The 10,837-nt window shown below is 41.0% G+C and overlaps 1 protein-coding gene across 2 annotated transcripts in view; it reads left to right on the forward strand.

The window, feature by feature from the left end:
* The window catches only part of LOC116723364 (cyclic AMP receptor-like protein A), a 73,706-nt gene extending 65,720 nt beyond the window's left edge, over nucleotides 1–7,986 (forward strand). For both annotated transcript variants that reach the window (XM_032568199.1, XM_032568198.1), the window contains one exon: nucleotides 6,415–7,986. In XM_032568199.1, the coding sequence (XP_032424090.1) occupies nucleotides 6,415–6,582 (168 nt within the window). In that variant the 3' untranslated portion in view covers nucleotides 6,583–7,986. The remainder of the gene's footprint in view (nucleotides 1–6,414) is intronic.
* The last annotated feature ends 2,851 nt before the right edge of the window (nucleotides 7,987–10,837 follow it).

Consider the following 10,837-nt stretch of genomic DNA (forward strand, 5'->3'; position numbering starts at 1 on the left):
ATTTTGGTCTGGTCAGCATCGTGTGATTACGATCCTTTTGCTGATTTCTTTGCGTACTTCTAGACAAAACATTTTTAATATCAAAGATATGCAAATTTGTGATCTAGGGTGTTGTAGTGTAAGAATCCGCTGGTGTTCGCTTAATCTGCTGCTAAATTTTAAGGCATTTCTGTTTGGTTTAGCGAACCAAAATCCAACCTTTTGTCGTTATACCTTGAAATCTCCAGTCAGGCCATCATAGAGACAAGTTGGGGAGTAGGTGTAAAGCAAGGGACAAAATCTTGAGCCAGCTAACGTGACAGTTGTGACTCGTGCTAATGAAATGATCCAGCCTTTAATCCAAAAGGCTCTTGGTGCTCTTTGTTGTCCCTTTTTTTGTTCTGGGAGTGGTTTCCATGGAGTTGGACTGACACAACTCCTAAAAAATGTTTTCCTAAAGTTTATGGTCCTTCGTGGCAGAGATGTGGACCAAAAAAAAGGATTTTCAGTCTGAAATGATCTTTTGGTGAATGATTACCTCCCCTGCTCTTTCCTCTTGGAATTTATTCTGTAAGGTCAAATCCTTGCAGAGTCCGGGCCACTTAGGCTACAGGGAAGCTGTGGAAGGAGTCAGTCTCCCGTGTAACAATTTCTTCTTGCACAGCTCGTATCTGCTCTTTTTGTTAGGGTTTCCACTGCAGATGTACTGATATGTGTTGTTAAAGAGGTAAAAAAGTTCAAACGAAACTCACTCGCACCGAATTCACCGCAGCTCGGGAACACAGTGAGGTACTTGAGGAGTACCTCGCTGTGTTAGTCACTGTGATGTGTTAGTCTTGTACAGACCAGTACAGTTTGAAACAAGTTAGAAGCTGCAGGCGGAATAATGCTCTCTAATAGCAAATCAAGGAAAATGACAGCCTGTTAGGTCTTGCATGTGTGATTCTCGTGACCATTATGTTGGAGCAAAGTAGCGTGCTTTTTTTATATGCTTTATAGGCCAATCAGAGGTGTGGAGGTCTGTATTGACTGAACGTGTTACGTTTTATGGGAGTTGCATGTCAAGGTACAGGGAAGCTAGTTTACCACAAAAGGTACACATCAGCTGTGTTGACTGTGTTAAACCACCAGTTTCAGGTTCCTCATTTTTCTTATCACCCTTCTTTACATAGTCCCTATTTCTATCCAACATATCCAAATCTCCTCATCAGTGTTGAGTTTTCATGACCGAGGACACCTTAATGATAAGGATCCTTTCTTACCACATTGGAGGTTATATCCTTTTCATCAGGTATATTATCTTATTTGGGGCTTTTTTTTTTTTTCGGGGTGAACTTTTTAACTGCAATGATTTTTATATCTCGTTTAGATTTCTGGTGGATTTCTCTTGCACAAACAGGCTCAAAATTAAACATACAGGCTCAAATACTTTACACCTCCATTAATATTTGTTCATATGCCTCTTATCAAGTTGTAACTCGACTGCACACTTCCTAATTTGTAACGAGATCCTGACATAAACCTGGATATGTGACCACTCCTCTTGGCAGAGTTGATAGAAGTCATTCTAGAAGCTTAATCTGAACCTGCTAAAACTACTCTTGATATGTGTTTGGGGTAATTATCCTGTTGGAACACTTAAATCTGTCCAAGTTTCAACCATCTAGCTCCGTGGCGTCTAAACGTTTGGCCATGAGGCCCAAAACATTCTGGTACCAAGCCGGGTTTGAGTTAAAGTTCTTGGATGCTTGTATTTAATAGAAAATTAAGATGGCTAAGGAATGAGAAGATTTTATTTGTCAGTGACGATGCCGCCCTCAGTGTGCTGCGGAGCCACATTTTGTACTCCCCTGTTCTAGCTGATGATTTTTGATTAAGTCAAGCAATTTGGAGTTGGTCAGTTTGTGAAACACAATACCACTGGCAATGAAAAAGAACCTCAGCATGATGCTACAACCACCATGCTTGAAAGCTACTGTGGTTTCCTACATTTGAAAGCAACTTCTCAATCCACGTTGATGCCGAACTGGCGGAACTGGACGGCGACACTGGTGTTCCAGTTCCTACCAGTGACCTTTAATTTCTCTTCATCTGATTGTTGCGGTTTCAATCTGGGGTTTCCAACAGGATGAGAAAATGTTTTCAACTGGATAAAGCCGACTAACATCAAACTTTGCATTGAGCATTTTGACTTTGCTTAAACACATTCTTAAACTCAGCAGGAGCACCTAGTTGGTGTAACTACTGGTTTTGTTTTATAATGAAGTTTTTGTTTTTTCCTTTTCGCCAGCTAATTAACTATTGGGGGGGAGGAGGAAGGGGATGAAGCAAGCACAAGTGATTGCCTTACGATAACAAAACAAATAAAATCGCTGTTGAAGGTTGACTGAGGATGATTCCACGAACAGTTGCTTGAGACAATTTAAAGCTCTCTCCAAGCTCACAGTTCATCACAAGATTTAATCATCCGGTATTCCCAATGCTGGGGTCATATCGGTTCTCTATGAGTACCGAATAACAGGACCCTGGATGCCCTCAAATAATGAATGTTTAGCTCTGATAAAATGGGCATTTTCTTCTCTTCTTGTAGCTAAGTTACAAAATCTATCAGTCCTTTTCTAGGTTACTGCAAATATTTCCAAGAATACGCTTTGATCCAGCGGAGTTAGGAGACCAAACCCAAAGTAAATAGTTTGGGCTCAGAAGGGTTTTTTTTTTTGGACATAGATTATGTCCTGAATCCCAACATTTACTAATACATAGAAAGTCTTTTTCCTTGCACATACTGCCAAAAACAACCCCCACACATTTATCAGATTTAAATCAGGGAACTCTGTTGTCTTCATTAAGCTTCCCAGGTGTTTCGTAGCTTCCCATCAACCAATTAAGACTACATTATTCTTAATTCCTTGTTCACTGTTCACAAATGCCCTTAAGAGGATTTACAGACAGTTCCGGAAACCCATCCACTTTGTTCTCTTTTTCTATTACGGACAAACCTGGAAACAGATAAGAGGTTGTGGAGATTGTAATCTATTAAATTCCCTTAATTGTAGGTATTTTGTAAGAAAAACAAAACTCAGGATAAAGAGTATTGAAATTTTTGTTTTTAGATATTTCTTCAAATGACCTCAGCAAATTTCCTGATTTTAAACTTTTAATATCTCTAATCACCTGAAGCTGAAACCAGCTTTATTTGTCAGTCCAACTAGAGGGAAAACTTATACTGGTTGCAGATCAGATATATTCAAGTAAGCAAATTATTACGGAGTGCATTGATCGATTGATTTGTTTCCTAACTTCTTTGATTAACGTGTTTTTTGTGTTCCTCTCTACTCTGCACCTCTTGCTTTTCTTGTCTTCTGCTCTTCCCTCCCATGAGCGGCAGTGGCGGCGTTTTACTCTTCTCCTCTTCCGCCTCGCCTGCTTTCTCTCCGTTCCATACGTCTTCTCTGTTCCCGCTATACCCCGTTAAAGCATCTCTGGCATTTTATCTCTCTCACATTATTTTTCTCTCCCTTTGTGCTGCATATCCCTCCCACCTATCCATTCTCCATTTCTCTCTCTCTCTCTCTCTCTCTCTCTCTCTCTCTTTCTTCCACTCTTTCCCTGATATTGATCTGCATTCTAGCCATACAGCTGAACCGCCTTCGGCTCTGCAATGAGCTCACAACACTTCTGCCTCTGCATGTATGCCAGAATGCATGCAGAGGAGAGCCGCCGAAAACACCCCCTCCGTTCGCCTCAGAGCCGCTGCAAACGTAGCACACACGTATATAAAAAGTTTATTCCTAGAAAAGAAGGAAGAAAAAAACAACGTTTGTCCATGAAGCTATATAAAAAGTCCCAGAACCGCAGCCCGTTTGTGGCTCAACAAGCCAAAAACGGTTTATTTCATTTCCACCTGTCCTTTTTTTTCTCCATATGCCTTTTATGTCCCAGTCACTAAACGCTCGTCGCCGCTCTGCGCCCTGGGTTTACTCATGCAGGTCTCGGAGCTGCTGGTTTCACGCCATCTTCCAGTGAATGACGACTGGGCCCTTTTATCGCTGCGAGGCTTGAAATTTCAGTCCTACTCTCCCGCATGATCCCTCAGTGGTGGATTGAGTTACTAAATTTCTTTTACTCAGCAGAAACCCTTTTTGTTATCGGGTATCGCTGAAAGACCTTGCTCTTCTGAGAGTACTAAAACACATTAGATTTCCTTTGTCTGACTGCTCCTCTGTAACGACTGTTACTTTAAAAAAAAAAGAAAAATGACGTGGGGGAAAGAGGGCAGCTCGTTTGCTTCATGCACCTGTATGTATGCATTGCAAACTACATTCTTTAATTGGGATTTGTAAGTGAACAAAGTTTTGAATCTTATATTTCTATTACAGGCAGAAGCAAACATTAAAGCTGCCGAGGTTAGCTGACTTTAGAAAAGGGAACAAAGTCAATCATCTTAGTCATATTGGACGAAATTTGAGTAATGTTCTGTTTTTATTTGAGATCCTGAAATTACTAATCTGTTACGTCACAAAACATTCCCAAAAGAGGTAGTCGGGTTGTTTTTTAATGCAGGGCTTAAGGGAACATTATGAGTTGTTAGTATCTTAGCTGCTGCAGATGATCTCAGTTTGAATAATGTGAAATTAAAACCATACAGGAGAGTGAGTTAGAGCCAGACCAGCTCCTAAAGCTGACTTCTCGCTTTTTTTTTTTTTTGACAGCTTCAACATAATGTGGTTGGTCTGATTTCCTTTACTGTGTGGGGGGGAAGGAGGAGTTGCTGATGGAGCTCCTCCTTTGTTGTATTTTTGACGTTGGTCAATTCAAGGAGCAATAACCCATATTTAGGCAACAAAGAGGAAGGTTGAGGGGAGGTACAGCAAAACAGAACTCACAAAATCAATAATAAACCAGTGAAAGAGTTTGAAGTCTGCATGTTTTATTGTAAGTTCATCTAACGTCAGTTTCACTTCACATGAATAGTATAGTAGAGAGGTTATCGATGTCATTTCATGTGAAAAACACATAGCAAAGTTGAATGCGCTAACAATGGCGTGGCAAGAAAAAATTACCACGTGCAAAGTCATGCGATGTGAAAGAGTGAATGTTGTTTTATCATTACAGATATTTTGGTTGTACCCGTCACATTTAGGGGTTTTTTTGTTGTTGTTTTTTTTTTTTGAGGGAAAGTTTTGGTTCCTTACCAGAATTATTGTTGCATAATTTTAAAGTACAAGGAAAGCAATATGTAGTTTTCATGAGGGTTTTTACAGTAAATATCTAAGAAGTATCACCTCAACTTTCATCGAATTCCCCCAAATGAAATCTAGTTCAACAAACCGCCTAGTCACCTAATTATTAAATAGAGTCCCTAATTTAATCTCAGTGTAAATACAGCTGCTCTGTCAAAGTTTCGATCGGAGGTCTGCAACCTTTATCATTGCAAGAACCTTTTAGTCCAGCTAAATAAAACATTAGACCTATACATGTTACATAATTTTGAAAAAAGACTAATTATTCTTCTAAAGAAAATTTGTTTTGATGTTTAAAGAACCATCATTTTATTTCTGTTTTTAGAATTTAAAATAGCGACAACATTTTTGCAATAAAGTGAATGGATACATTTTTCTTTTAGGGTATGTTGATATTTGTGAAAAATGCTGCAAAACATTCTTTATTTTGTTTATTTAAATAGGCTTAGCATCTGTACGCTCTAATAAAGCTGATTTCTGATTGTGAAAACATGCAAAGTTTCAAAGCTGATGACAAAAATGGATTTTAAAAAAAGTATTACAGGTTATTTTAGAGTCATTCTTTTGGGAAATTTACTGCAATTTTTCATTCAAAAACTGAAAAAATTGTTCAACCCTGCATTTATATGTTAAAACAGTCGGTTCTTTAACACTTTTTCCCCAAAGGTATTAAGAGCACGGCGGTGGCAGCAACATGCTGTGGGGAGTATTTTCCCAGATATTAGAGAGACAGATCAATACTTTGATCTAGAATGTTTTAATCGCCCATTTGAAGTTCAAATGAGAAATCTGCGGGTCTGAAAATTGATTTTTATTTGTAAAACGTTTAGAAAGCTGTGTAACAATATCCTTCCACTTCACGGTTTATCACTACTTTGTGTTGATCTATCTCAGAAAAAAAAAGACACTAAAATACATCAAGGTCGGCGGTTGTGAAAAGAAAAAATGGGAGAAAGTGGAAAGGATATCAAAACCTGTGCAAGGCGTTGTTGGGAAATGTCCAGAATGGAAACAGGAAAAGAGGCTTTTTTGAAGTTAGCCATCTAAACCAGGGCAAGTAGGGAAAACTAATTCAAATCTCTGTGTGTGTGTGTGTGTGTGTGTGTGTGTGTGTGTGTGTGTGTGTGTGTGTGTGTGTGTGTGTGTGTGTGTGCGCGTGTGCGCGTGTGCGTGTTTGTGTCTGCTTTCTCAGCTGGCTCTGCAGTCACGGCTCTGCGACCGAACGCGAATCGGAGAGTACTACCCCGGGGCGGTGCGCTACACACAGGCAGACCTTATCGACCCGAGCGATGACGACGACGACAACACCAACGTGCTCTTCTACTCGCCTGACATGACCCTGAAAGATCGAGGTCCTTGAGAGAGAGGAAGAAGGGAGACAAAAGAGCTGGAGGGAAGAAGCACAAAGGAGGGTCAGAGCCAGAGAGAACCGCGCCGGATTAGAAACTGAGAGGGAAAAAAGAAAAAGGGGGAAAAAAAAAAAAAACGAGGTAGGGAGGGAATGGAAGAGAAGATTGTGGGGACGGTCAGGCAGATAGAAGCCGGAGATGAGCTGTCAGGTTCCATTATTAATCCCCATCCTTTACTATTTAATATCCTTAAGACACCCTCCGCACACACACAGAGCAGAGCTCCATTTCTGTGCAACACGACTATCTGAGAGCTCTAAAGATCAGCCTAATGTTAAAGGCATCTGCTGCATCCCAAAAGGACTCCGGAAAGATTTACCTCCCCGAACCCTCTGTTTTCCACCGCATTCTGCAGCATTTTAGCATGCCAGAACAAAAAAGACAAGGGGAAAAAAAAAGAAAAGAAGAAGAAGAAAAAAAAAAAACACAAGGCACTGCTGAAAGGCAATCATAACAAGGTGCTTCTTAAGCACTCGCAGCAATCACCTTTTCAGTTCCCCACAGGAGATGAGTTGAAAGGCAGGCCTTTAAAAATCACCCTGTGTGTCAGCGTCTCACTCTGCCATTAGATTGATCCCGGTACTACATAATTTTCCTGCCAATAAGGAGAAGGTGGGTGTACAGTGGAAATACAAAAAGAAAAAGACGGGAAGGTGGGATGGGGGGGGGGTTAAAAACAGTCAAAGTGAGTCAGAATTGGGGAAAAACAAGTCCTGAAGCAACGGGCTCTCTCCTCAGTCAGTATTAGTTTTCAGGCTGTCTCTCTGCCTCGAACGTTGCAAGTTCTGCACAAGTGTTCCTTTGAGTTTGTATTTTTGATGAAATGCTACACTTTTGATATACTGTTTTTTTATTACAAATCGACGTACTGTATATGTTTGAATGCACTATCTATTTTTATACTTTTGTCTTCTTCTGAACGCAAAGCCTTATTTACAACTCTATTTTAGTCAATTCAACACGCTGAAAAGTTTACGTACATGAGTCGTGGGCATGAAGTTCATGTTGATTTCAGGCTTTTGATGATGTCTTAAAATCAACACCCACTTGTATTTGGCTAAATGTTCTTTAGCAAGTTGCAGTAAAACCAGGAACAAGCCGACGGCGTAACTCGATCTGGATATTTGACCACTCTTCTTATCAGAAACTGCGGAGCTCATTTGAATTGGTTCATATCCTGGCACAGACTTTGCTTTAAAATATTTTTAACAGGCTTAGTGTCTCGGCCATCCAAGAAGCTTAACGTTGGCCAGAGTTTGTTTGTTTTTTTCATTTCAACACCCAACTGTGTCAAACACCTGCTCACAGTTACAACCAAGAACGAATAAAGGCGAGGTCTTCAAATTGCAAAATTATATACCTGTGGCACTCTGAGGGTCTTTCTTCACTTCCATAGGTACTGGCATGTTGCACAAAAATGACTGGGAGGATATAAATGAAGGAATCACTTTGAAACCTTCATCTTAAATAGTTAGATGGTTGAAATTTGGACTCAATTGGTTCTGAGCGAATGGACAAAGAAGGCTAACATTAAGGTTCTGGAATACTCTCAACTTCAACCCCTATAAAAGGTTTATACGTAAAAAAAAAAAAAGTCTGTTACAGGAAAACAAAAATATTCAACAGAGCACGACTAATTCTGACAAGAACGATGGTCAAAGATCCGTCCAGAATTATACCAGAGGCTTGTTAATGGCTCCAAACGTTTGTGGTTCCTCTGCTGCAAATATATGCATTTCACCTTATGTGTATATATATATATATATATATATATATATATATATATATATATATATATATATATATATATATATATATGATTTTGAACCTTTGTGAATTACAAAAATTCTCCATTTTAATTCAAATTATCCATATTCCACATTGCAAAATCCTTCCACCTGGAGGAAAAAAAAAAAACGATGCAAAAGCATCAGTAAGAGCCCAAAGTAATGCCGTCCATACAGATGAGTGTATGCAAACGTCCGACCAGCGCTGCGCACGCTCCTGTTTGTTTCTAGGGTCGCAACGCATCAGCAGGAGGTGACACACCAGACACCTGCTGCCTTTGTCAGCTGAGCCGGCAGAGCCGAGGTGTGATTGGCAGGATAATGGAGCCAATTTATATTCAAGCACAGCCCATTTGCCAATATCTGGGTGATCTCATTATTATCTGTGTACTCTGCCGACAGTCGGATGCCTTTTCTTAGAAGTTTGAGAAGAAAAACAGTCACTGGAGTTTCTGAACTTTTCTGCTGAGCGTTTGCACCACTCACAACGTGGCCCCTATTTTTCTAAGCAGTTGCGTTGGCTTTGGCTTGACTATCACACACTCAAATAAATAAGAGTCATTTCAGAACCAAACTGAGACTGGGCGTGTTTGTTTCATTTTTATATGGATGCCATTCTTCACTTCCAATCAAATGTCACTGGTTGGCTACAACGCCTTGCAAAGCCTCCGTGGCCCTTGAACCTTTTTTTTGTCATATCACAACTACTCAGTCAGATTTTATGTGAAGTGTGCAGGGACATCGATTTTCAGCTCTGACCGTTTGCTTATCTTTGTTGTCTCTGCTGAAGAAAAGCATCCCCACACCATGATGCTGCCACCAAAATGTGACTGTTAGTTTTTAGTATTCAGCAGGTAGTTCAGCTTTGGTGTTATTGTTAAACATCTCCACAACTTTGTTGTTGGCCTGTCTTCATGTTTACTTCTATGTTACAGACCCTTAAGATCCTTACTGAGCAGCTACAGCTGTTTTTTTTAACACACATATGAATTACTGGACTAGATTTTATTTAGGGGTAACAGAATTAAAGAAGCTGGAAAAAATACACCACCATTTTGAAAAGCCTTTATCTACAACCCTTTGCAGGTTTTCTTCCAGTTTTGCTCTGATCGGCTTCCACATTGATTCATTAAACCTTCGTTGAGACTTTAATTTCCCTTTGGGATTCATGAAGTATTTCTGAATTGAATTTCATCTCAGTGATGAAGAAATTCGTCCCCACAGCATGATGCCGCCACCATCATGTCTTACAGTGGGCATGGATGTTGAGAGCGATGCCCTTAGTTTTATGCCACACGTTTTACATATAACGTAAAAGCCGCGAATTTCATTTGTATTAAACGGGGCTTAATTCAAAGACATGCTACATTTTTCAAATTTGTATTCGAAGACGGAAACCAGGCGCACACTATGAAATTTGTGGCTCGAGGGCGCTATGTCTGCGTGTGTCTGTGCGCGCGCGTGTGTTCTTGAAGACATCTTTTAGGACCGAGGCTGGCTGCTTAAATATTGGACATTAATTATGAGTGGGACCCGACTGGCCCGCGCGTGTCTCCATATATGGCTAACAGGATTTTGATTAATGGAAAATGTGCGCCATGTCCTCCAGGAAAAAAAAAAAAAAAAAGGCTTTTACCTCCACGCGCAGCAACACACAGAGCTCTTCCTGTGCATGTCGAGCCCACCTCCCCATAAACCCCCATGTATATACAGATCACGTGAAATAAGCGAATCTCGCTGTCACGCAGGAGGAATTATTATTCCCCCTCCCCCATCCCACCCCCACCCCTTGTCTTAACGTCGCATGCGCCGTAATTGGATACAATTTAACACCCGCGGCCCACGGGCATGTCGGCAGGCGCGCTGCCTACTATTAGCTCTCCTCGCCTCGCCACCCTATCATTTGTCAGATCTGTGTTTGTGTGCTCCACGGAGCCGGCCTGCCTTTAATGTGTGAGCGCGCGCGCGCGTGTGTGTATGTGTGTAGCTCCAGAAACCAGAGCCATTGTTGGAGTCCGGCCATGACCTAGCTGTGACGCACAGACACGGAGAGAAGAGGCGACAGCAGCAGCAGCGGCGGTCCGGACACTGAAAAACAAGCCGGAGCTCAGTTACCTCGGAGCGGGGAGAGAGAAAGAGGGAGGTGGGAGGTGGAGGGGGGAGGCCTTCCACCGACAGCCTCGCAGTATATTTACAGGCGGGGGGTGGTGATGGTGGGGGAGGATAAGCCCCATCTTACCCCCTTCTAAACCTGCCTCCCTTCCGTTGTTAGCAGGATGAAAGCAGCCCCGACTCGGTAGCCATAGTAGCTCAATGCGTCCTACGTTGTTGCTTATAAAATATTTAGAATAGGTTTAATATTGACTGGAAAGCATTTAAAAGTTTAAATTATTAAATATTCAATCTGTTTCCGTTTATA

Source organism: Xiphophorus hellerii, chromosome 7 (assembly GCF_003331165.1).
Source record: "Xiphophorus hellerii strain 12219 chromosome 7, Xiphophorus_hellerii-4.1, whole genome shotgun sequence".
Lineage (NCBI taxonomy): Eukaryota > Metazoa > Chordata > Actinopteri > Cyprinodontiformes > Poeciliidae > Xiphophorus > Xiphophorus hellerii.